A 27,861-nucleotide genomic window follows, 5' to 3' on the forward strand; every position below is an offset into this window, starting at 1 on the left:
TCCGGGGGACCATCATACTCGTTTAATGACGGCTTCCACAAGACCATTTAAGTGTGTACATGGGAATATGATGTCCAACATCAGTCCCAATGATATGCAATTATCACCGAAAGTCATCAAAGTAAACTCTCCAGCATTGTCAAGTCGAGTTGACTAAATAGGATGATCCCGATAGTAAGCCTGTAGCCTTATGATTAGAGCTAAGAGTTTAGTATAAGCAGCATTAGGAATGAACAGTAGCGCGACATGTGACCAACATGTCTACGCGTCAACCAAACAATACCATAAACGGTCCACAAGTTGGTTGAATCGGTCCACAGAATCCCTTCGCATTCTATGTAAGAACAGAATGAGAAATTTCGTATCATTTGCGTAGGACAGTCTTGGTCTTAATTTCCCTAAGGAACAGGCTTTGTAGAATTAGCAAGGGACCTTAGCAGCAACCAATGAGGATTTTGGTTGGGCTTGTGTGTCACAAATGATGGTGGAAGCAAAATTGGTGATAATTACGCCACTTATTGCGTCATTACAGGGGCCGACGATAGACCGTGGCATGGCCAGGAATGGCAACGGCTGTCTCACATGGTTCGGGAATCAATTTCTAATTCTTGCTTTGTTTCACTCGAAGATGTCCCTGTGAAGTCTTTATTAGACGGACCATCATATCATGATGAGGATGACATAACCTGTCGTGCCAAAGCCAATATGTGTCTGAATCCTAGAGATATTCTCTCATTATGTTATTGGATTCAATAGGTCGAATAGTAGTGACATAACGTCCACTAGATTGACACATAAGCTTCTCTAAGATGCGCTTTCATCCGTAATCATTAGAGGTAATGCAAAAGAACTTTTTTCCATTCTCAGTATGCATTTCTGCATGGAATCCGTTGGCTTGAATATCTTTAAAGGTCAATAGGATTTGATTTTCCCTAGGAGTGTAGAGAGCTTCTGCGACTGTGATCAAGGTGCCATTGGGCAAAAGAAATTGGGCCATTCCATGTCCTTGAACTAAACTTGATGGCCCAGTCATCATAGTGATATAGGAATATGTAGGCAACATCTCTAAGAATAATTGTCTATGACGGAGAATGGTGTGCATAGTCACACTATACGCGAGACATTGAAGTTCTCCAGTGTCCATTCCTAAAAGAAAAGCTCAAATGGAGTTGAATGAACTCAACATTTTATTAATAAGCCAAATCTATCAAAACTGAACCTTTTCATTTTTATAATTGTAAATCACAGTTTTGAATGCCTTAACTAATATTAATTTGGCTGAAAATTTACATAATTGATCTATTCATATAGGCCTAATAATTGAACGGTGAAGATGTTTATAAGTGATCAAAAAGTTGGTCAAATAATCAATCCCTTAGAATAGCCAAAAAAAAGGATCTCTTATCAGAAAGGGTCCTATATATATAATGTTCTAAAAATGGGCCTAGGTGGCAGCCTGGGTGCAGCCTCCCCTATTCGATTATGGCCTAGGTGATGCTGGTAGGCGGTGGGCTTCTTGGCAGCCATTTAAGCTGTAATACCCGGCATTGAGCAGTGAATAAGAATCTATGAGCCCCGGATATCGAGCTTAAGTGACATAGTTCGATTATTTACTTATCGATCTCAATAATTCGATTATTTACTTATCTACAACTTGTTCCAGAGAGTTTGCCATTCAAATTGACCATACCTTGTCTTTGTACCATAAAGCCACAAACATTTGATCATACCTGGTCTGGCCATTCAAACCAATTGCAATTCAAACCAACTATTGCCGTCCATGGTTGCATATTCATTCTCATCATCCGGTTAGAGCCCATTGCTCGTATTAAGGCCACCGAGCACACCCCGTACTAAGTGGATTCCCGATTAGGTTTTGGGTCTTTCACCCTAGGGAAGCACAATCCCTACTTAATTATCCGCTCATCCCACAAGCCCCAATCAGGTTTAGGGTCTTCCACCCAAGGGAACTTGGTCCCTCCTTAATTATATCCCGGGCCTAACCGGATTCAATCCATTAACTTGTTAACTTGTCACTTTTCATTCGTGTCACATACTGTCCCCTTTGAAATAAAATCATAACCTGAAATTTGCAATCTCAATATTGGATTTGGAAACATGCCAACTGTTTGGATTAATGCCGAAGTCGTATATGCATAAATTAATCCAATATGCAAGTAAATCCAGCAATAAATGCTTGGTAAAAGTAAACTAAGTATAAGTAGTTCACCTGATAGATACTTGCAGCAGAGACTGATGGATCCTTCCCTGGCTTCGTTGGCGGAATATATATAGATAATTACATAACCAAATTAATGCACAATGAAAAGAATAATAAACATGCACTTGTACTAATAAATACAAATGAAGAAAAGAAAAATATGTAAAGTCTTCAAAACCAAGTTTGGAGCTAGTTTAACTCCCTGCGAATCTGAAACTTCTGCACAATTTCTCTACAAAGGTATTAGTGATCTGCAATCACACTACATAAAATTCATGCAAAGTATGTTAGATTTACTCAATTTCAAGCATCTTGTGCCCAGTAACTTTTGCTTCTATTTAACTTCTCCTTGTAAATGATATCGATCAGACATACAAAATGAAAGAGGACAGTTCTTTTGCTTCTTGACAAAACAAGGTCAGAAGACCATTAACAATCTTTATGATTGTTAACCCTAGCCGAATTGACATTGAAGTAGTATTGTCCTTCAAGAAGGATAAACCACACCAAAGTCTTACTCTAAGACTATATATTCGTCAAATCCAACAGGATAAACAATTCAGAGAAGCCAATAATTGTACTGACGCCAGAAACCAACAGTAGCTACACCACTTTACCAAAACCAAAAGAAATCATTATCATCATCTCAAACACTACATGCAACCGCAAAACATCAAACATAAGCAAACTCACTTAAATCAAACTCACTTAAAGCCTAGACCTTGACCGAAAATAAATCACAACAGTATCAAGCTCCCAAACCACGATCGTATTTCTCCCCCCAGTTTATACCCTATCAATCATATCCCTGCTCTGATACCATTTGTAACACCCTAACCCGGACTAATAGGAAATAAATCCGGATTTCTAAAGGGAATATAGAACATGAAAACGCGAATTGGAGTCAATTCTTCATTTTATCTCAACACCGAAATTTGTTTGAAGAACCATTAGTTTTACCTTGATATGGGCAGATCCAACCATTGGATTTTCATAAAATTTGAACACGGTTTAGAAGACACAATTCTAAGAAACTTTCATGAAGAAGTCAGGATCACCTGAGTACCAGAAGATGGAGCGTTTAGCCGTCGAAGTCAGCTGACGAGCAGAGTTTCGTGAAATTCAGACTTGGCAATCAGAATTTGCCCTGAAGGTACCATAGATCTTCCACCACCGCAGGGTAATCCCAAGGGAACTAATCCCTGCTCTGATACCATTTGTAACATCCTGACCCTTTTTATTTAATACCCGAAACCTTCTCTCTCTCTCTCCCTCTCCATCTATCCTCTAAGGAGAGCTGGTACGGAGTTGGGAGCGATCAGGAACCCCATGGATGTAGCCATATGCAACTCCGTACCAGCTCTCCTTAGAGGATAGATGGAGAGGGAGAGAGAGAGAAGGTTTCGGGTATTAAATAAAAAGGGTCAGGATGTTACAAATGGTATCAGAGCAGGATTAGTTCCCTTGGGATTACCCTGCGGTGGTGGAAGATCTATGGTACCTTCAGGGCAAATTCTGATTGCCAAGTCTGAATTTCACGAAACTCTGCTCGTCAGCTGACTTCGACGGCTAAACGCTCCATCTTCTGGTACTCAGGTGATCCTGACTTCTTCATGAAAGTTTCTTAGAATTGTGTCTTCTAAACCGTGTTCAAATTTTATGAAAATCCAATGGTTGGATCTGCCCTTATCAAGGTAAAACTAATGGTTCTTCATACAAATTTCAGTGTTGAGATAAAATGAAGAATTGACTCCAATTCACATTTTCATGTTCTATATTCCCTTTAGAAATCCGGGTTTATTTCCTATTAGTCCGAGTTAGGGTGTTACATAAGCAGTCCTAGGCGGCGACTAGGCTTTCTAGGCGTGTGATATTGGGAGCTAGGCGCTTGAGCGTTTTGGCGTTCTAGTCATCGTCAAAATGACAACTTCGTACTCAAGTCTCAACACAAAACGAGACTCTAACTCTCAGAATCTCAAATTCTCTATCTTTGACTCTCAGACTCACTATCCCCTAATCTCCTCCACGGATGACGGTCGACCGCACGGGCACCGTGGGCCGGCGACACATCAATCTTCTCTCAGTTTATCCTTGAATCTGATTTTGATCCGGCCCTCTCCTCAAACCCAATCTGGCCGTCAGTGACTTGTCCTCTCTCTCTCTCTCACTCTCTCTCTCTCTCTCACTCTCTCTCTCTCTCTCTCTCTCTCTCTCTCTCTCTCTCTCTCTCTCTCTCTCTCTCTCTCTCTCTCTCTCTCTCAAAACTCAAATCTGTTGGAAAATCTAAAATCTGAAACCCAGTTCTTAGTTTCTCAATTTCCCCTGTTATGTACTTATTGTTATTTCACTTCAATCAAAATTGAAATAGTGGTGTTTGTCACGTTCTTGGTTTGATGTGATTTAGCAGAAATGCTTTAGTGTTGTTTATTATGTTCTTCGAGAATCAATGTTCTTGGTTACTAAGACACTGAAGTATTGTTCTAGTAAAACCTTTCAACTCCGATTCCTGAAAATTGAAAGTTAGATCAGCTTGATTTGTAGCTTTGTTATGAGGGAGTCGGCATAATTGGAATTCTTGGACTTTGTAGTTGGGAAAATATGACTTTCAATTTCTTGCTCTTGGAAAGCAATAGAGTTGTGAATAATTTGTGAGATTTGTGTACTTTTGCAGTTTTGCTAGAAACCTACCGTTTCTTTTCTTCTGGAAATTTAGGCTGAACAAGAAACAAATGAGGTTTATGCGCATACGAGTACGCTACTGGGCTGGTGGAGATGGGTCAGTTACTGGGAGGAAATTGATGATGCTTAGATGCTAACTGACTCTGGATATTAGTTTAGAAATATTTTTGTGGCTGTGATGAATTAGTATATATATGCTAACTAAGAGCATCTCCAACAGTAGAAATTGTTTTTTAGTTAAATTTAGCTAAAATTGTGAAATATAGCTATTGATTTAGCAATGTTACTCCAGCAATAGTAGCTATTTGTAAATAATTACTATATTTTACCAAATTGTAAACTGACATGTGGACGAAAGAAGAGAGAGAAATATAACTTTTGCTTTAGCTATGTAGGATACTCTAGCTAAATATAGCTAACCATTTTAGTTATAGTTAAATTTAACTTATCTATAGCTAGCCTGTTGGAGCTGAATTTTGCATTAGAAATTGTTATATATAGCTAAAAATTGAATTTAGCTACTCTATTGGAGATACCCTAACTATGGAAATCAATGGGCATATCGGGCAGTCAGTCAAATGCTTTGGACGAGGTATTCTAAAATACCTCTTTTCATTTTTACTTTAAAATCTATATATATATATATATATGGAAATCAATACCTTTTATATTTTTATTATATAAATATATGTTGTTAAAATTAAAATAAAATTTAAAATAAGAAAATTACCTAGTCCCCGGGGCAGTTTTTAGGTACTAGTGTATAAATCATCTCTGTAAATTTTCAACCAAAATGATGATCGTTAAGGCATGAATAACTGCCTTAAAACTAGTACGGTTCAGGTTGACAAATTCAGTCCGTCCATTGGTTTAAGCAAGTTAGATATCTTATCAATCATTAATTTGATTGAAAATTTGCAGAGATGATCTATACACTAGTACCTAAAAACTGAACGGTTGAGATGTGGATATGCGAACGAAAAGTGACCCAAAATTCAAACTTCACACGTTAATTTCAAAGAGCTCTGCTCTGGATAAAATATGTATATTACTAATATACTAAAGGCCAGGTACTGTTACTACCATTTATAATAGACAGAAAAGACGATTTTGTCCCTCTTTTTTTTGTAATTCATGTCCCTCTTCTCTCGCCCCTCTCCACTTCCTCTCTCTCTCTCTCTCTCTCTCTCTCTATTGTTCAAAGCAATAATCTAGCTGCTTTTTTCTAAAGCGTTTTTTAGAGTCGTCGCCAAGTCAATCCAATTGAATCCGATAATTTCAAGCTAGGGTTCCGAAGTTTGAACCTTTATTCCGGTAACTCTCTCACCTAATTCTCAGGTCCAATTGCACCTGGATATGAATACTGTCTCGATTCGAGTTCTTCTGGGCTCGGTTATCTGGGTTTTGTTTAAAGTTGTGGTCTTTGGATGGAAATTGAGGGATTTCTGGGTTTTCCATTGTTTTGTTTTTTTTGGTGAAATTGGGTTTTTGATTTGGTTTGTTTGATCCTCGATTGTGGAAAATGAGAATAATGAGAATTAGGGGTTTGGTTTTTGCTTCATTGTTCATGGTTTGGGTGATAAGGGTGTTTGTTTGTTTATTAATTCATTTGAGGATTGTTGGGTAGTTTGTGTTTAAATTTCAATGTGAAGATACAGACCCTAATCGTTTATTATTACTTTACCAGAAACTATGGCTTTTATTGTCAACTATTTTCTTTGAAGGTACAAACTTTGATTTCATGTCCTTACTAGGTTATTTGATTTCTGTTACTTTCTGTATTTGGCTAGGTTTGCCGTAATGAGTTTTTAATTATGGTGCTTCATCTTTCTTTCTAAAACGAAAATTCTCTCTCTTATGTAGTATTATTGATTGAATTCAAAAAGTGATGTATTTGATTGTATAGATACTTAGGATGACAATACACACTTTGAGCCGGACAAAGTTTGATAATGAAAATATAGACTTTCAGCTTTTATGGAAGTGTTGGCTTAGTGTTTGTGATATATGTACAGAGTTTTCTGTGTTTAGTGTATTTTTGAAGACTTTTGGCATTGCTAACCTTTGTTTTATTTATTTATTTATTTGTTTTTTTTTTAATACAATATTGCAGCCAAGTTTTATTGGATTTGGATCATACCTGGTAATAATAAGGTAATATACGATATTTTATTTTTTTTATTTTTATGCAGCTCATACCATATTGATTTTAATTTCTGCAATCTGTATTTGGATGGGTCCGAATTCATGGTAACATATGGTGAGTAAAAATTAAGAGAGATTTTGTTCTCGGTTTTGATTTCTACTATTTGCGATACCATGGGTAAACCTTGCCTAATATTTTGTTGGCTTTTTTGTCTACTATAGGAATCGTTGTTAATTGCAACCTTTGATATTGGTAATTAGAAGTTTATTAGACAGTTAGCGCAAATCACATTGATGTTTGCTTCAACATGATTCATTGACATATTTTGGCTTCTGATTCATTGTTTTTAAGATCATCATAGCATTTTCGATATATTGGCTGTGTTTTTTCAGATTGATTGATTTAGTGTTTTTTCATATGATTATATATATCAGTGATTTTGGTATATACCTCTTTTTGATTGCAAACTAGATGTTCTTTGAAGATATTAACTTTGTCATATGCTTTCAGATTGCCAAAGGTTTTTTCAATCAACTCCAACTGTTCCTGAGGTAGTTTTTCAATTTCAATATAATTATGAATCATTTTCTTTTGTATTTTTTGTCTAAGTTAGATTTTTTATAAAGTTTGCATCTTTTGTTTGAGTTGAATTCAAGTTTAAACAGGCTTAATGAATGAGCAAGCAAGTACTTTGAATGAGAAAAAATGAACAGAATCTGGTTATCCAGTTATTATAGCTCAGTATTTATACCTTTTTTGTCAAAAAAGAAATTGAAATATGTTTTCTACTTAGAGTTATTAGTATTGCTGCTATAACTATTGATGGTTATTATCACTTCAAGTTTCTCATTACAAACCCTTCTTTTTGTATTAAATACCAATTTATCAGTATTTCCTCAAGTATTTGGTAGACTTTAAATCCAAAATAGAGCAATAGGAAACAGTAATGTTATTTCTCATTCCTTTTCAGTTATGTGCCAATAGTTAACAGCTTAAACCCTAAGTTAAAGGTTGTCACCTGTTTTATACTAAGTAAATAACCTACATTAACCATCATATGTTGCTTACTTTAAAACTTACTCAAACTTTCAATGACACTATTTCAGGGAGTTTTTGGGTTAGCTTTCCAAGTTGGTGTATCGACATGGTGTTTATGCTCAACCTTTGGGGATTATATTACAATTATCACCAGTGTAATCAAGCAGTCAAGTTTAGTTGAATTTTCTACTGTATATGGGTTCAAGCCTTCGGGAATTGTAGTTACAGTTGCCATTGGTTTTGCATTGAAACCTACTATTGCTCTTTTGACTCAGAAAATCGAGAAAGAAAGCACAGGCTATCTAGCTTCATTTACGATTTAACTACCAAAAGATAATTGTTGTTTATGTACTCTACTAAACTGAAAACATATATTGATAATAAAAATACTCGTAGCAAAGCACGGGCTATCTATCTAGTGTGTGTGTGTGTGTGTGTGTGTATACAGTCCGGCTACGGTGCGGACGGTACGGATTTCCGGTTTTCTTCTACTTTCCGATCACATTTTCACATCTTAATTATTCAGTTTTTAGGTCCTAATGTATAGATCACTTCTGCAAAATTTCAGTCAATTTGGTGATCGTTAAGGCATCCAAAACTGCAAATTACAACGATGTATCCGAACGATTCCGGTTCGACAGATTCGGTCCGTTCGTGTAAATTGCCGTTTTGGATGCCTTAACAATCACCAAATTGGCTTAAATTTTGTAGAGATGATCTATACAATAGGACCTAAAAACTAAACGGTTAAGATCAAAATATGTGATCGGAAAGTGGGTGAAAACAGAAAATTCGTATCGAAATTTCGGTACAGACGTCCGCACCTGAGAAAAATCCTATATATATACACACACACACAGTATTTCTATGCTAAGGCCATCCTTAGATTTTAAAATCTAAGAATTTCTTTGAATAGACTCACTTTTCGATCGCATATTCACATCTCGACCGTTCAGATTTTAGGTCCTAATGTATAAAATACTTCTGCAAATTTTCAACCAAATCGATGATCGTTAAGGTATTGAACTAGATTAAATCAATTAACAAACCGAATATGTCCGACCTGAACCATTCGTGTTTATAATTGTAAATCGTAGTTTTGAATGTCTTAATGATTAATTTGGCTGAAAATTTGCATAAGTAATCTATACATTAGGACTTAAAAATTGAACAGTTGAGATGTGAATATGCGATAAAAAAGTCAGTCTATTCAAAGAAATCCTTAGATTTTAAAATCTAAGAAGGTCCTTAACATAGAAAGACTGTGTGTGTGTGTGTGGACATTCAGAAGAAGACGTTCGCATAGATGCAAAAGTGTGTACATTCCTCCTCAAGCCTCGATCAGGCAGTGGTTTCAAGTGATATAGAAGGAGCCATTCAAAAGAAGACGTCCGCACAGATGCAAAAGTGTGAATATTCCTCCTCAGGCCTCGATCAGGCAGTGGTTTCAGGCGCTGCGGTTGCGGAACGAACACTTTGGGCATCCCGGACAGTGTCACTATCAAGGCAACGACTCAGCTGATCGGAATCGATGGTGTGCACGGTGAGCTCGCCTAAAACCATGGAAGCCCATCAAGGTCGACTTCAAACTCTTCATCGACGACTCCATCGGCAAGCAAATGCTTGACATCGATGCCTGATTTGGCACCGGCAACCACAACAACACCATCACCGTGTGATCGAGGCCTAAGGAGGGACATCCGCACTTTTGCATTTGTGTGGACGTCAGTGATCAGCCTGTATGCATGTGCATATATATATATATATATATATATATATATATATATATATGTATTAAAAATTACACATCCAATCAAAGTTTTGCTTCTTATCAAATAACATATATTATTATACATGCCTAACTGCCTAAGCTATCGCTGTGGCGCCCTATTGATAGAAATTCACTAGTTCACTTAGGGCAGTAGTCCCCACTTGTCCTATACTGCGTCCGCCATTGGGCCGATACGCATCTTCTTATTTTCTATGCATCAGAAGCGGTTGGTGTGTTGTATACTCTATCAGAAGCTTTCTTCACCTACAGAACGAAGAATGATAAAAAATAAAAAAAAGCATGAGATTATTGTAATAGAGGCTGACAAATGAAACATATATGAAAGTAGCTAGTTTACTTCTTTTTCCCAGTCTGTGAATAAGATTATGATTGCAAGAGACAGTGCTTGCACAAATAGCGCAACAATGATTCCCATCCAAAGACCCTATAAAAGAACATGTTACTTTGTATTAGTATGACATAAGTAGTATCATATTCCCCTCCCAAAAGGATTAAGAACGCATTAAAATTTTAAGACGAAGAGTGAAAGGATTTGGCGTCACCTTTCCTCCAATGTGGAATACAAATGCTAATAATATTGCCGTAGGAATTCCCATAAGATAATAAGCTCCCAAATTAACATATGCCCCAATCTTCTGCTGTCCACTTCCTCTTATGATACCTGAATTTGTAAATTAGTTTTAAAGTCTTTTCTTTAAAAAGAGAAAACATGGTTCGCATGCAATATTGAGTAGATAGGACATGATTTTGAAAGTGAAATTCCTAATCAACCCAGAGGATGCTATAAAATTCAGAACGAGATAATTCAGTTGAAAAAATGGTTGTTATGGGAGAAGTAATTAAGCAAAATGGGAAAAAACCTGAAAGCACAGATTGAAGTCCATCAAAAAAGTGGGATACCGCAACCAAAATAAGCATTTGTCCAACATAATTGATCACTTCCTTTTCACTGCTGTAACAGTATCCCCAAACTTTTCGACCCAGTATCAGTATAGCAGCAGCCATAATACCTTCGGTAACAACAATGCATAGTGCAACACCTACTGCTAGACGAGCAAGTCGTGGTTGCCCGGCACCCAGTTGATTTGAAACTCTTGTGCTACGACACAATTAATATATGGATATAAAGACCAGGAAAGAACTGCTGAGACAAATATGAACAAGGGAGGCATGCATTAGACAAACCTTGCTGCAGCGGCGAATGCAAGAGGAATCATGTATATCATGGAGCATGTGTTAAGGCTGAAAACAGGTGACAAATTCACTGCTAGTTAGCTATTATCAGAGTTGTATTGATTTCAATTAGTCATTCGCGTTAATGTCAAAACACAAACCTGATTGATAGCACTGAGGTTTCAAGCTGTGGATTTGGAAGAAAACCGGATAAGAGAACCATCAATTCGAATGACCAGATTTCTAGGCTGCTCGCAGAAATAACACCAACAAACAACAAACATTTGAGAACTTCACACACACACATATATATATAGACACAGACACACACACACACAGAGAGTAAGAAATGGGTTAGGAACTTTGTATTTGGATTTGCTCAAACAATCTGGTACTGGCTTCTAGTGCTCTAATCAGCTCAATGTTATACGTCAGCGACATAAATGAAAATTACCTGATCATTATAGCTGAAGGGATAGATAATTTTATGAAGTTGGGAATTCCATGAAATGCCTCCTTTGAAAATCCCGTCCATGTGTGTTTACAAGAGGGAGAAACTCTGATATAAACAACCAAGAACAACGCATTGATCCAATATGAGATGGAGATTGCGACAGCAGCTCCTCTATATCCAAGGCTTGTCTTATATACCAGAAGCCAACAGACAAGCAAGTGTGCTAGTGTTGCTGTGCCAGTGCTAACTATCATAGGAACCACATTGCTTTGGGTTTGCAAGAATCTAGAATGACATTGTTGGACTGCGTAAGCAAAAATGCAAGGTATCAAGAAACGAGCATAGTTTCCAGCAGCTGCAGCAATTTCTGGATCTTGACCCAAGGATTGAAGAATGTAGCCCGCATTGAACCATATAGTTGCAATAGGAATGCAGGCCAGCAGAAGAACAAGCATTGCCCTCTGCAAGTGTATCCCAAGCATATGATACTGTTTTGCTCCATATGACTGCCCGCAAAATGTGTCTAATGCGCTACCCATTCCTATCTGTTCACCAATTTAAGATAGCAGATACTATTGTTATTGCCGTACACAACGATTTATATTTTGCAAAACACCCCTTTGTTTTGAAGAACACCTTTATCAAATATCAAGCAATTGTTTAGTCAGGCAACTATGAACAAGCAAAGTGAAACAACATAGAGATTAGTGTTTTAAGTTCAACAAACCATTCTAATGATTTCTATAGTAATCAAAATGACTAAACAGGTTTTCCGAAAGCGAGGAAGATTTGTAGAAAGATGAGTTATATCATTTGTAGTAAGTCAAAATAGTTAAACTGAGAGGGGAAAACTGTTTATTGGCATGGATTTTCAGTTACTGTCCATACATAAGGATTCTAAATAAGTGCAAGGGCTAATTAAGTAGAGTAGTAGACTACTTGTCTATTGTATTTCATTGGGGGTTCAAGCTCGCTCTGTTTTCTCTGTTCTCTCCCAATATTGAAACTACTAGAGATTCTATATAAGAAAAAATTCATCAGATTCCCTTTTTGGCTTTATTTTATTATGTAAGATGAAAGAAAAAGACAACTTACTATCAAGCTCAAACCAGTCACAGATGCAAATGAAGTGGCCATAGAAGCACCTGCAAGTGATAGCTCCCCAAGATGACCAACATACATGACTGAAATAACCTGCATACCAAACAACAAGAAATTTGATGATACCAGCGGCCCTGCCAACAATAACTGCTTCTTCAGTTCCCCGAACAATTCGCCTTTCGTGAATTGTCCCCTTGTTGATTGTATTGCATGTTGTTGGGGCTGAACTGGAATCAAGGGTGATTCAAGACCAGCAGATTGTTCTTCGTCAGCCATTGCTTGTGTTCTTGTTTTCCAAAGACTAGTGTTCAAGTTGAGAGCAGAGACTTCCGCCTACAGAGATATATAATGAATGCTGATTTTTTGGACCGGACTGTCCTATGTCCTATGTCCTATGTCACTTTATAACTTGAGGAAATTTAATCCCTTTATGTGGGAAGAAATCAAGAAAAGCAATATACAATTTTAAAGCTCCATCATACAGCCATGGTCATGCATAGTAGGATATTTGGAATATTTCTTGGTATTTCTAATTGTTTATAGTCAAAATTGGAGGCAGATTAGTGCGTAGGATTGCTAGCTGAGAACAACTGTCGATCCTGAATAGTGAATACTATCCTTCAGGAGATGCTCTGATCGTTGATGAGATTTTCAACACTGGCCTCTTCAAGTCCCCGAATCTGAACCAATCAAATAAAGCTACAAGGTACTTGATGATCATCAATACTTGCTAGCTCACGAGTCTTTAGACTGAGCCGTTTTACATGCACTCGTTTAGCGATTCCTCTCTCTCGCGGTCTTTCCTCACCTATCGAGTTTTGACTCGTAAGGTTTTCTCTGGATAAGGTTTTAATAAGACCACTTTTTGTCATCTTCGCGGAAGGTTCTCAGGTGTTCAGTTTCCATACTCAACTAGTCAACAAATATTTTGACCATTGGATTGATCTTAAGGCTCTTGATCAATTACTTTTTCGGTTTTTTCGGTTTTTTTCCCTCATCCTTTCACGTGAGCTGTTGGGTAATTAAAGCAGTTATTCATTCTCCTAAAGGCCTAATTACATCTCCTTTTACTAAAGTACGATCCCATCATCGATGGGTCCAAAAGAAAAAAAAAAATTTGAGTAAAAGATTAAAGGTGGTTTTAGTTGAATATCTAAATTTGATATTTAAACATCTCCTACTTATTGAATTTCAAATTCACTGTTTTAAATACTTAAAAGGGAGAATTCCACAAATGGTCACTCAACTATGACTCATTCGATACTTTGATCACTGAAGTTTCAAATATATCACTTTAGTCACTCAATTATTACACTATCAATCACTTTAGTCACCCAAAGAGTAATTTTTTTTAATGAAAAAAATTAACAAAGTGACTAAAGTGATTGAGAGTGTAATAGTTGTGTCATGCCCCTAATTTTATCACAAATAAAAATCGATATATAATCTCATAATTATACATGCGCAATCGTTCAACCATCAATACAAAATACATGGAGACATCTTCCCTTTACAGCAAGTACATATTGATGCCCTGAACCCACAATTTCAAATATTGACCCGCTCCACATAGTTATATATTACAAAACTTACGAATTAAATTGTCATCACAAAATAAAATGTAAATGATCCTCAGAGCTTACTACATAGCGAAAGTCATAACAATGGCAAAGCCAATAAAATTTGCTTCCTACCCGTTCAGCTGCCAACAAGCTACCTCAGCTTCAGCCACCACTACCCTAACCTGCAGGATTAACCCCTACACCAATATTGTGGTGCACCGTCCACACAACAAAACCCGGTAAGCTTATGAAAGCTCGTATAAGTAACTCATGAACATCAATCAACAACTCACACACATCAGCTAAAGGAAGTCATGCAACCATGATTCCTTCTAACACTCCATAACCTTTCCATCGAAAGGACAACATAAATTACCGCTGTGACAATGTTCTATTTGCTAACTTAACCATCAAGAAGCAATTCAAGTCTCATCTAGACAATAAAAGAAGAATACTCAAGGAATTCTCCTTTAACTACATACTTATGAGTCTCCAGCAACCTCGACCGTTACCCCCATAATTTATAATGGCAGACAGACTATAGCTCTATTGAAATCGTAGCCACTCGTCCAGCCACGGACGTGATTACCTATTTCTTGCCTTGGTCACCATCTGCGACCTGTCACCAACTGTGACATGTGGTTTTTTTTAGACCCCGTCTGGTCTCATAATCAACATTAAGGTCACCATCTATGTCCCGTCACCATCTGTGACAAATGATCTTCAGACCGTCTGGTCATGAAATCAAACATCAAGGTCATCATCTGCAACCTGTCACCATCTGTGACATATAATCTTTTTAGACCCTGTCTGGTCTTAAAGCCAAACATTAAGTAAGTCGCACCCGACCTAAAAACGTTACAAACATCTAGTTTCGGCTTTCCTAATCCCTGCTCACCATCTGTGACCCTTGGTACAAAGACCAACACATCTAAAATGAGTCACGCTTGACTCAAAATGTAACATCAAGCTCAATACTTTTCAAACAATAGAAAACATCTTTTTCCACAATATTGTTTCCTCAAAAGTCACATTCAACAATAATTTGAACACCATTATGCATATTATTATTCATCACAATCATCCACAAGGATATATATATTTCATGTAAATATATATATATATATACGTAGCCATTCACTCAGGAATGCCTACTAATACCAACTATAGTTTGCAGTTAAATGATTAACGGCAAAACAATAATGGTAATTCCATTCATAAAGAACCTTGTGAGATTACTCACCTCGAACTCCAGCTGCATCTTCAATAAAGCACAAAGCCGCCAATCCACAAAATAACCGTCCAATGTACTTCGTCAGTACCTAATCACATACGGTTCCAACTTAGTAACGATTCACATTTGATTTAAGTTCGAAACCCCTGTTTTGAACTAAAATCCCCAAAGTGGATCCAATCAAGGCACAACCACATCCGAGACCTCCCAAAGTCTCCGAAATACGTCCACGATCGACGTGACCAAACCACAAGTCGATCGGGGGCTCGAATCCTCACGGATCGAATAAATTGATCAGTATAAAACTGCAAAAATCACAACAATTCCAAACGAACTCCAAAAATTGCATATTATATATCGAAACGCTTGTATCAACGACTAGAACATATATAATACCAAAAAAGGTTCCCTACATGTCCAGAAAGCCGCCACAGACGATGGTGCACCGCCGCCGGCCAAAACTCAATATTTCCCAAAACTCCCAATATCAAAAAACTTTATCTAAGCATGCTTGTGAATTTTCATAACTAGCTCGAAGTCAGAAAACAAGCATAAAGGGTCAAAAACTACCTCACAAGGTTTGGATTATTGCTCAAACTGAGTTGACTCGATTTCCACGTAAATCGATCCAAACAAACACCATAGATCGACTCAGACGACCCCCACGAAGCCAAGGAAGGAAACTTGAAGCCGTGCCGTCGCCGAAGCTGCGTTTTCCGGTCGGGTCCAAAATCACTCAACTGCACCGCCTTGCTGCGCCGCACACGGTGGATATCGCCGCTAGAGAACACCACAGGGACGACCAGACTGAGGAGGCGAACCAGCTGACCAAGTTTCACTGCCAGAGACCGCCGTAGTTCGCCGGAAAAGTCGGGTCGGGACACCGGGTTCTGGTCGGGTCAGTCCGGGGCGAGGAGAGAGAACAGAGCATTTCTGATTTTTTCAGAAATGGTAAATGTGAAATGTAAATAGTAAGTTTCTGAAAATGGAAACTCCTATTTATAGAACTTTCCCAAAACTTCAAATGCTCATAACTTTCACATACGAACTCCGATTGATGCGTTCCGCATGTCCATGAACTCGTATCGACGCTCTCTACAACTTTCAAGAGGAAGTTTTCCGAAAATCCCAACGTATAAAAAGTCAAACATCACACAACCCCCTAAACTGTGAAATTCGAATAATTATACATATGAAAACCATTCCACTTCACAAACAACCTACGAATAAAGCATAATAACAATTATTCGTACAACTGGTCCATTATTAATTACCAAAATTACATAACAGAAATCCAGGTCATCACAAGTTGAGTGACCAAAGTGATATATTTGAAGCTTCAGTGACCAAAGTGTCGAATGAGTCATAATTGAGTGATCATTTGTGAAATTTTCCCTATTTAAAAAGCTAAAAGCTAAGTACATCTCCTTAATTTTATCAAAACACCCTCGAACAATTAAATAGGTATCTACAACAATTTGTTGTTCTTTTTTATTTTTTATCTCTTTTAATTCAATCACGAAAAATTTTGTAAGGGAACTGTCTACATTATTTGTGTACTTTCATCCAGTGGCGAGACCAACAATTGATTCTTGGAGGAGAAGTTTTATATACACATCCCCATTTACTAAATTCACACCCATAATTTTTTTTTTTCCATCATCTTCCTTAAACTTCCTCGTTTGCCCTTCTTTCTTATTAAGAAACTTTTATTTACACATTTCTATATATTTTCTTATGTTTTTATCCAATTTTCCTTTTAAACTTCATCTTTTAAAACAATTAAAAGGATTACGTCAATTCATTAAATCTACCACCATCTACCTCATCCTTGCATCACCTCTATCATATCGCCCACCTTTGATGCATGCCACCAGTTGTTCACATTGTTGATGTAAAGTGGATATATGGATCAGAATAGAGTCCATATTTTGGTTTCAATCTTCATATATACATCTCCAGGTTCATTTTGACCCTCACATAGAAAATAATACAACAATTGGATTAATATGTTTGATAGATTATTATACAAATGCTGACAATAACAAGTACCTCCTACCCAATTCCTCACTCTATTAATTGCCTTTATATGATGATTTGACTATAGTTGTGAATATCAATTGTATATTTGCTCCTTTAGGCTCACTCTAGCACCTTTCTGTTCTCACCTTCTTTGAAACTAGAAGAACATGCAGTGAGTGATAGCCATTCATGGAAGGTCATATAATAGTATCAGATTTTGAGTTGAACTGTCCTCTCTCTCTCTCTCTCTCTCTCTCTCTCTCTCTCTCTCTCTCTCTCTCTCTCTCTCTCTCTCTCTCTCTCTCGTTGAACCGAATACTGTTGAAAAGGCAATTTCTTGGTCCATGCATAAGTTCTAAGATTTTGTACTTTTTGTTACTAGTTTTGTTTAAACAAAACTAATGTTACTTAGCTGACATCTTTTATTGTTGAGTCTTGGAAGGGATGGTGTGATGTCTTGTGTAATCTTTGGTCCTAACTCCTAATACATTGTTGGGAAGTCTCTCTCTCTCGTTGAACCGAATACTGTTGAAAAGGCAATTTCTTGGTCCATGCATAAGTTCTAAGATTTTGTACTTTTTGTTACTAGTTTTGTTTAAACAAAACTAATGTTACTTAGCTGACATCTTTTATTGTTGAGTCTTGGAAGGGATGGTGTGATGTCTTGTGTAATCTTTGGTCCTAACTCCTAATACATTGTTGTCTTCCCATAAAAAAAAATGCAAAATTTGGAGATTTTTTTTTTTTTTTTTTGAAGACTGTCTTGTGGAAGTGGACTTGGCATGTTGCAGTTCTTCACCTAAAATATTTGAATACTTCGTATTTTATTTTATAATCTAAAACTGAAGAGTACAATACAACTAATTGAGGTCAATACAATACAAGACATCTCATTTATAAAGACGAGACTTATGACACTGAATCAAATGGTACTATATATGCTCATATACTGATAGATTTGCTCCGAACAAGTATAATTGTACTGTGCTATTTTAAGCAAGGAATATACTTTTATTTCCCAACTTTCATGTTCGCATTGAAGATGGTCTATTCCTGTCATTCATTGATTAATTAACATTTAAACCAAAACCAAAAGAATGACAAATAAGCTTGAGGTGACAAAATTAGTTGTTTTAAGGAATACATGTGACTTGATTTTCTTGAAATTTTTTGTGTTCTTGGAATTAGCGATTACAAATTGTAACGGTAACAATTATAATTGGCAAAACTTGAAAATAGTTTTCTTGTTGATCCATGAATATTGGTGTGATTTTTTTTTGTTTTTGTTTTTGGGTAGAATGAAGGGCTACAGCACAAAAGAAACTTATAAAAGTGTATCCCCTATCCTAGCTAGACTCAAAACAACGCCAAAAACCTTACAAGAGAAGAAGGGAGGCCCGACTCAAACGAATAGCTTAGTTGGCTAAGTAATCAACAATAAAAGCTCTTTTCTTGATGCGCGCCTAAACCCTAAAACCTAAATAATGGATATGAAGTGGTTACAGGCTTATGAGAACTTAACAATGAAAGTGCATAAGAGTAGAAGCATTGCTAGAAAGTCAAGTACAGGCCAGGTAATTGGAATTAATGGATATAGACTACATGCTGATGCTTGATCATGCACATCCAATATTGGTGTCGATCTTCATCTATTGAATGATCACTCTTCGTTTCGATCTTTTTCTTTCTTTGTTTTTCAATGAATGTTCCATTTTTTCACGCCTTAATTACAAGCTTAAGTTTTGCAAACAGAAAGAAAGGAAACACGATTCAGACAAATCTCAAATAAAAACTGCAGTGTCCACACTTACTGGTCATCAAACTTCTTCATGCTTGGTTGCTATGTCAACCAAGCTATTAAAAGCTTTGGAAGAGCTACCATCACCTTCAACAGCGGATTGAGCTAGATTTTTTAGAACTTTTATTTTTTCTCTCATTTCATTTCCGGCTTTGCCCCTCAAAATTAGTTCCAATGCCTTGATTGCTCCATGTTTTGTAAGGACCCCTCCCTCAATGCCCACACCAATCCCCCAAACAGTCTCCACAGTCCTCATGTTCAGGATTTGGTCTCCAAAAAATGGCCGGCCTATCATAGGCACACCACCAACAATACTCTCCAAAGTCGAGTTCCACCCGCAATGTGTCACAAAAACTCCAACTGCAGCATGCTCTAAAATTTGTACCTGCGGAGCCCAGGAAACTAATTTTCCATTTAGGCTACTCTTGTCACAGCCCTTGGGCAATATGTCATCTGGGTTGCCCCTAAATGACCAAATAAATGGGAACGCACTTTCAATCAAGGCTTCTGCAAATGCTGCTAGCTCATGAGGTGGTGGTCTCACCACACTTCCAAAGCTAATATATACCACGGATGCAGGCTTATGCTTGTCCAACCACTCCAAGCAGCTGCTGTCGTCCTTCAGTAATGGCGGCGACGGCGATGTTAGATTGAAGGGTCCAACATTGAGGAACTTCTGGAATCTTGATTTGAGCTCGTTCACAACGTCCGGTTCTGCTTCCTCTAATGAGTTAATGGCAACCGCGGCCGCCTTTGGCAGCTGTTGTCCCATTTTGTGTAACAAGGATGATATTGGTGACTCTAAATTCCCTGATACCACTCCCTCAGGTAAATCAGCTACCTCAAGTTTGGAAAATCCAGGAAGGAACTCGAGGGTTTTCTCTGCATTTCATGAAAAAAATAAATGCATTTAATGATCGATCAGAAGGACCAGCGGTAAGGCTATACTTTTGTTAATGCCTTAATTTGCAAGAAGTTCATTTTCACGGTTATGCTCACCAAACATTTAAGTTTCTCAACCCACCATAATGTCTAAGTCAGTATTATCACTGTCAGATTCTCAATAGCACCAATATTAAAAGCACTTCCTAATGGCAAAACTACTTGATAAGTTGATATAAATCCAGTTTCAAGTATGCATCCATTCTCTAATTTGAGCCATATTTACATACTAAGATTAATTAGCAAAATTGATCCTTACCATCGGTTCCAAGTACCCTTTGTCGTATTAAGTCTGTGGCAGCATGAACAAGAAGGGAACGAGGACCAGCCGTCCAAAGTGGTACCCAGGGAAGCTTCATCTCTTCCGCCATATCTCCCGCGAACCAAAAGAAAGCATCCGTCACCAGACACCCTATCTTCAGCCCGGAATCCGCCTCAGCCTCCTTCATCGCGCTCCTAAAGTTGGCCGGTGCCGCCTTGAGAAAGAAGCCAATTGCCTGCTCTGGGTGGCCGGAGGGCACGAAACCCTCCGGCAACCCATCGGGGATGTCGTAGGTCTTCACATTAAGGAATGCCGAGGCCTTGGAGGTGGGCGAGAAGAGGGAGCTGTTGGCTTTAGAAGTAGTAATGAAAGAGAAGATTGTGTCGGGTGCGGCGGCAGCGAGTCGAAGAACGAGGCTTAGAAGAGGGCCTGCATGGGTTCCGAAAGGGAAGGCCAAAGCGGCGACATGGTGGTGATACTGAGTCGAGGGTTGTTTAGGGTTTTGGCCGGCCATAGTTGGTTGAAATGTAGAACTTCTGTTTGCTGTAGGGTGATTTATTTATACGAGGGATAGAAAGAGAGCGAGACGGGTAGGTTGGTTGCAGAAAGATGCCCTCAAAAAACTCATTTACGACAATACCATTCCAGCTTATTTTTATTTTTTCGTAAAGTTCACGGATTTGTGGTTGTTGGGAAATGTGAAAGATTAATGACGCGGCGGAAGACGGATAGAGCGGGAAATTGGTTGGTTGTGAAACGAACAACAGGGAAGTTAAAAGTTGAGGTGGAACTTATCACATCTTAAAATAGCTAATAAATGTAAACCAAATATTTCTCAAAAAATAAAAAATAAATGTAAACAAAAAGAAAAATAACTAATAAAAATATCTTTTAATGTTGACCCACATTTAAGTTCTTTGCTCTTAAGATATAACGTCCTTTTCACTCAGCAAATCAGAACATAATCCTAGCACCCTACAACGGTCAGAGGCTACTGCCATTGGCGCCGTTGGCTATACAGGAGGCTCTGACTCCCCTTTTATTTGGTCACTGCTAGATCCTGGCAGTGGAGTGAAATTCCCGAGTCCGAACAAGAATTTCATATTCCAACCAAAAACAAGCAAATTCCAACCAAAAACAAATAGAACAATTCAAGTATTCAACCTTTTCAAAAAGATAAAGAACAATAGAATCAGCAGAGTGATGAAGAAATGGGAGACTTTTTGGGTGTTTATTGTTTTACCAGTACAAAATAAAAGGATGAAATTTTGAGGCCTCAAGCCCTCAAAGGAGCGTCTTCAGTCCCACGGTCCAAAAGAATGCAGTGCAGTTGTAAGACGCAGGTTTTGGATTTTTTTTTTAATATATATATATATCAAAACATTCTCACAATCTCACTGTTGATTGGTGAGCACCACATGCCTGCATCGATATCAAGACGACAAGACCACCGCATGCCTGCAGGCCGACCCTCCAAATATATATATATATATATATATATATATATGTATATAATTTATCCAGAGTGAGAATTTCAGAGCGAAGTTAGGGTTTATGGTCACTTTTTGGTCTCATATCCACATCTTGGCCGTTCAGTTTTTAGGTACTAATGTATAGATCATATATACAAAATTTCAGCCAAATTGATGATCTTTAAGATATCTAACTCACTTAAACCAGTGGACGAATTGAATCTGTCCAACCTAAACCGTACTAGCTTTAAGACAGTTCAATGCCTTAACGACCATCAATTTGGTTGAAATTTTGCAAAGATGATCTATACATTAGTAGCTTAAAACTGAACGATCGATATGTGGAAATGCGACCGAAAAGTGACCATAAACCGTAACCTCGTTCTGAAATTTCAGAGCAAGGCATCGCTCTGGATAGGATATATATATATATATATATATATATATATATATTTATATGTATGTATATATGATGTGCAATTTGATACGAGGCCTTCCCTAAACTGAGGCCCAAGGCCACCGCCTTGTCTGCCTTGGTCACCGGCCGGTCTTGTTCCCAACTGAGTTATTCAGGTGGTATGGTGCAGCAAGACATGTGATGAAGGTTTGTTTTCCAATTCTGGGTGGAGGCGCTGTTTTTGGTCTTTTAAAGCCTATAATGGCGGTGGGGCTTTACTTGACTATGGTAGCAGTGGTGGCCTTGCTTTGTCGAGAAGTTGCCGTCGTTGCAGATAAAGTCGGAGATGATGGTGGCATGTCGCTGTATGAAGGTGCCAGGATCACTAGGCCTTGCGACAAATGAAGGTGCACCACTAGTGCTAGTGTGCGGCAGTGATGTCGACGCGACCGGTTTGCTATGATTGATGTCGTTGATATTGTCAGGCGGGCTCCAATCTTGGCTGGAGTTGCAGTGTTACGTCCCAAACCTAAATTTATCGGTTTACTAGTCATTTGGACGGTAAACGACAATTACTTTCACTTTTTACTTTGTTTCGATACTTTTAGTGGCCCTAAAAAGTTGACTTTTCGTTCGGGTCAAAATTTGAGAAAATGTTCTCCATGGAAGTTGTAGAGGACGTTAAACCGAGCGCGTGCATATGTGGTACGTAAAAATCGGAGTTCGTATGCGAAAGTTATAAGAGAAAATGTAAAAGTTACTGTTCACGGTAAGTTTCTATAAATATAGGAAGTTACTGTGGTAAGTTTCCATTTTTGGAAACCTACTGACTTTGCTCTCTCCTCTCCCCCGACCCTTTCTTCCTCTTAGGTCCGGTTTCTTCTTCCTCCGATTTCTCCCTTCTCCGGCCGACCCACGACTGAATCTGGGCACCGACAAGCTCGCCTTCTCCTCCTTGTCACGCCTATGGTGGTGTTTTGCGGTGGCTCAGCCGGAGGAGCTCGGAATTGAGCCGTGAAGATTACTGTAGCTAAACGGAGGTTTCGTCGATTTCCGGCGATTCTGGCCATATCCGGCCACCAAACCGGCGTCGAAGGTGCGGTTTTTGCCAAGGATCATTTCCCCCCTAGCCTTGAGCCACAATTTGCAGTGTGGAGGTCGAATCGACGATTTCAAATTCTAGGGTTCTTGGGTTTTTCTGGAAAAAATTCACCGGCCAATTTGGATCACTTACTGGTAAAATTGGAACTTCTTGTAGTTGTGAAAAATGCTTGGACTGTTGAGTAGGTGGTGCTGCCAAAATTTGGTGGCCATCGGAAGTGGTGGCCGCGGGAGCGTGGGGCCCACGCGCTGCCACTGTTGGTGGCGCATGGAGGCGTGTAAGGCAGTGTTTTAAATTCAGTTTTTAGCCCATTAAATTGTAGAAATGTTGTAGAGCTTGTATGTGAAGTTTGTTGAATTTTGGAGGAGTTTGGAATTGTTTGTGATTTTCCGAAGTTTGGAGTTTTGAGATTGAATTGTGGGAAATCCGACGGTCGGATTTCCCTCGTTTTCGTTGTGGAATATGTTAATTGGGGAATTGGTGTTGTGGGAGAGATTTGGGTGGAATTTGAGAAGTATTGGAGATTGGGATTTTCGGGTTTCGTTTAGGTTCGTATTTATTTTTTCGGATTACCGTTTATGGAAATATAATTGTGTACAGGACGATGTCGCGAGCTACGGTTAAATGAAGGAACTCGTATGTGTGGTCGCCCAATAGTACTGTGAGTGGACTTTTATAGTTAAAGAATGATGCATGCATTTATTTTTCCCTAAAATAATAATTTATTTATTATTTTATTATCGAGCATAATATTTTGCCTTGGATTATAATTTTGACATTGTTTTTCTATATGAATTTCGGTTACGAATCTATTATGCTCGGGTTTGGATTTATGATTTATTTTTGGAAATCATGATTTTCGATGGATTATTTTCCGAGGTGATTTTCGGAAATTTATAATACATTTCTATTCGTCAATATTGAGATTTCTGGAATATTTTTCGAAAATGGGATTTTCGATAGAATTATATTTATCGATTATTTCTCACCTAATGGTTTATGATTTCGAGAATATTTTGGCGTGCGGGGTCACGTTGTTGAATTATGTACTTTCTCGTGAGGTGTTGTGGAAGCCTTACTGATTTTCGAGTTTTCGTGTGGTTTTAAACCACCATACCTGGGTCGTCATTTTTATTGCTAGCTAGCCTATTAATACTCCTCCCTACTTACTATGTGTTCGTGGGTGAGTAGAGCAGAGCATGGGATGCTCCAGAGTGTGGGACACTCCGACCCGAGCCTGGGAGGCTCCCTTATTTGTATGGTGAGAACTTCTTCCCCACATTTGATTGATACCTTCAGCTAGCGGGGCTAGCTCGATTTTCTTTTGACCAGCGGGGCTGGAATGTTTTCACGAATTTTTGTGTTGCGAGAAATATGTTTTATCCACGTTGCATGCATTGAGTTTTTAAAGGAATAAATATGGGAAAGTATTAAAGCTTTTTCTTTCGTTTGAATTATCTTACTTATTTATTTTTGTCCACTCACTCTAACGTGTTTTACATTACTTTCCCCTGGGCCCTTCGGTTTCAAATACCCAGCTTGCAGGCGAATTAGTGGAGGTCGGGCGTACATGGCATTTGAGGCATAGTTGTCACTACTTCCGCAGTGTAGGATCCCTTGATCCTTTACTCTTCTTTTTATATCCCTGTGTATTAGTAGTATTGCTCTGATAACCTTTGGGATTAGTATTGTTGAGTTTTGTGTTTTGTGAAAGTGGAGTTGTTGGTAATTGGGAGCAGGGTGGCTCCAGGAGTATAAGGTTGGTTTGCTTGAAGTGTTTTTGTGTGTTTTACAGGTTTTTGGGTAGTCCATTTTAGGGGTGACTCTGCCGAATTTTTAGTAGAGTTATCCCTAAGGTGGGCCCTACAGGGCCACCTCTGATTTCAGGGTGAAATTCGAGGCGGGTCCTGTCATGCAGCCTTGCAGGGAATGTCGGAGCTGATGGTGGTCTACGTTTGGGTGCCATTGTTATGGGTGTCCAAATCATTGTGGCCAGCTGTGTACCTGAGCAGTATTTGGACCCAATTTCGATTCCAGGTTCAGTGATCTTGAGGGCAACAGTGGCGGTGAGGCTACCTGCCATTTGGAAGGTGACGATAGCGTCTACATGGTACTAGATCTGTCACAAGGTCAAGATGGGCCTCTTGCGCTGCTCGCTAGGCGTCGAACCTTGCAATTTGACTTGGCCATGGTTTTCTTGGGTCCAGATGAACTATTGGGTTGTTTAACCCATTTTTATTTTAGTTTGTTTAGACTTAGCCTATTACTATGCTTAACTGATTCATAGTTGAATAGACTTACTTTAAATAAGTGAGCAAGACATGTCGAATGAGTAGACCTATCCTATGAACCACAGTGTTACCTCCACAACTCCTTGTCTGTCTATAGATGGCAGCGGGAGGATATGTAATGGCTGCTCTGGCCTGACCTTTATTAATAAAAATCTCTATGATGATGTTATTCAAAAAAAAAAAATCAGAATTTAATCAACATTTACGGATAAATTGGAACAACACTAGAGCTTTCATACAATATTTTTTCTTTTTAAAAAAATTACGAATCTGGCTAAATGACTCTAAACATTGTTTTATGAAATGATGTCTCACAATACAAATGTAACTTATCATTATATCCAGTTTCAAATTTAGAATACTAAAGAAAATGATTGTTATACATTTGAGAACATTACTAGCTAGTAGACCTATCAATGACAAGGATTTGATCTAGATCTCCAAACCAGATATGTGATTATTGGACAAGTTTGGATTTCAAAATACAAACTCATAATTGTTGTGTACTAAAAATGATAGGATTGATACCTTATGATCTTTCCTTATATTGCCATCACAAAATTCTGATTGGATTGTTACCAAGTGTCTGATGTGGGCCTTGGATTGTTATATTGGCCAAGTCTCCGATATGAGACTTTTGTCCCAATTTCCAATGTGGGAATTGGATTGTTAATTAATTTGTGCAGACCTAGAGTAAGGTGCACGTGAGGGGGCGTGTTGAAGAGGAAATATCTCACATTGGAAAAGTGACAGATAAAAGATAACTTATAAGTGGGTGGCTCTTACCCAATTGTACCGAGGCCTTTTGTGATTAAAATCCAATACCTAATCGGTGATTAAGTTGAGACAATATCGGTACAATGGTGGGACACAGGCCACGCTTGTCGCTGTTTAACAGATATACGTTAAGCCTAGAGGAGGTGATTAAACTCGATTAATATTTGAGTTACAATGGACTGCAACAACCTTGCAGCCTCAATAAAACCTAATCTTAAAAATAAATACATAATCTTTCTTTCCCTAAACACACAACAAAAATCATAAAAATAAGAACATAAACACAGAGGATATTATTAACACAATAAAATCTCAAACTGAGGTAAACAACTAGACTTTATAATTTCTTAAGGCTATTGTAGCATGACTTCTCCACCTCAAATCTGGGGAGGATAACCCACATAAACATAAAGAAAGAGATACTCTTGGCTTGTGAGATGACCGATGTGGTACCGGTCAAGGGTTCTTTGATGGTCAAGTTAGCTACGCTCAGAAAGTGTAATCATAAAGAAATGAATTGGAAATGGATGGGTTTATCATTGTGGCAGAGTGGATTCGAGAGTTTTCCCATAATAGTTTCATTGTAACTTACTGGAGGCAAAGCATAAAAATTCTTTATATAGAGAACCTTGAGGGAGTAAATCTTGGCCATGTGAATCTAGAGGCTTGAGGCAAATAATTAAAATGTAGCCTCACATGATATCCAAACAATTTTTTTTTCTTTTGCAGAGAACTACAAAATAATGTGTTTGAATAAAATTAACTATAGAACTAATAACCAAAAGAAGAGGAGGAATCTTTGTCTTCCAATTCAAGGATAGGGCTGTGAAGGATAGAATTCTCTCAGGGGGTCCATGGTTTTACAACAATTTCATGTTGATGCTGGCCGACAATGACTGCATTTCTGATCTCAAGGCAGCTCCGCTGCACCTCCTTAAGGTATGGGTAGCGGTGAAGGGTTTGCTCCTTGCTATGCGCAATGAAAAGGCTTTAACTCTGATCGGACGGGTGTTGAGGACTTTCGTTTGGGTTGAAGGGGGGGTGCAGTGGAAGGACCCGGTTCAGAAGGTCAGTGTGATTCAAGATGTCTGTCGGAGGATCCGGGCAAGACGGATGTTTTGAGTTTTCACCGGTGGTCTCAGTGATAGTTGAGCTTCAATATGAGAAATGTCATGGTCTCTGTGCAGCTTGTGATTTCTTCCGGCATGGAGGTGGTGGTTGTGACAGGAGATTGGAGATGGAGATGCTCCCTCTGGTAGTGTTGGGCTGTGATGGTTCGGATCATGCGGGGCTGCATTTGGCACCTAGTTTGCCGACTTTTGTGGCGGTGGTTGGAGGGTTGGGGATGCCTTATGTAGTGTCGAAGGGACTAGCAAAGCTAGAAGTGGCTGAAGCGGC

At 38.4% G+C, this 27,861-nt stretch overlaps 2 protein-coding genes across 2 annotated transcripts; both read right to left on the bottom strand.

Moving 5' to 3' along the window:
* Positions 1–9,389: 9,389 nt before the first annotated feature.
* Positions 9,390–13,391, bottom strand: LOC112196383 (protein DETOXIFICATION 16). Its single transcript, XM_024336711.2, has 8 exons — positions 12,599–13,391; positions 11,504–12,048; positions 11,211–11,297; positions 11,062–11,118; positions 10,737–10,975; positions 10,419–10,537; positions 10,214–10,300; positions 9,390–10,119 (listed from the first exon to the last, which is right to left on the bottom strand). Exons 1-8 carry the CDS (start codon positions 12,878–12,880, stop codon positions 10,066–10,068), a joined length of 1,470 nt encoding a protein of 489 aa, XP_024192479.1. The 5' UTR covers positions 12,881–13,391; the 3' UTR covers positions 9,390–10,065.
* Positions 13,392–19,037: 5,646 nt separating this feature from the next.
* On the bottom strand, positions 19,038–21,082 carry LOC112197736 (anthocyanidin 3-O-glucosyltransferase 7). The gene is made up of 2 exons (XM_024338545.2): positions 20,422–21,082; positions 19,038–20,102 (listed from the first exon to the last, which is right to left on the bottom strand). Exons 1-2 carry the CDS (start codon positions 20,936–20,938, stop codon positions 19,240–19,242), a joined length of 1,380 nt encoding a protein of 459 aa, XP_024194313.1. The 5' UTR covers positions 20,939–21,082; the 3' UTR covers positions 19,038–19,239.
* Positions 21,083–27,861: the final 6,779 nt, after the last annotated feature.

This window comes from Rosa chinensis, chromosome 4 (genome assembly GCF_002994745.2).
Source record: "Rosa chinensis cultivar Old Blush chromosome 4, RchiOBHm-V2, whole genome shotgun sequence".
Taxonomy (NCBI): domain Eukaryota; kingdom Viridiplantae; phylum Streptophyta; class Magnoliopsida; order Rosales; family Rosaceae; genus Rosa; species Rosa chinensis.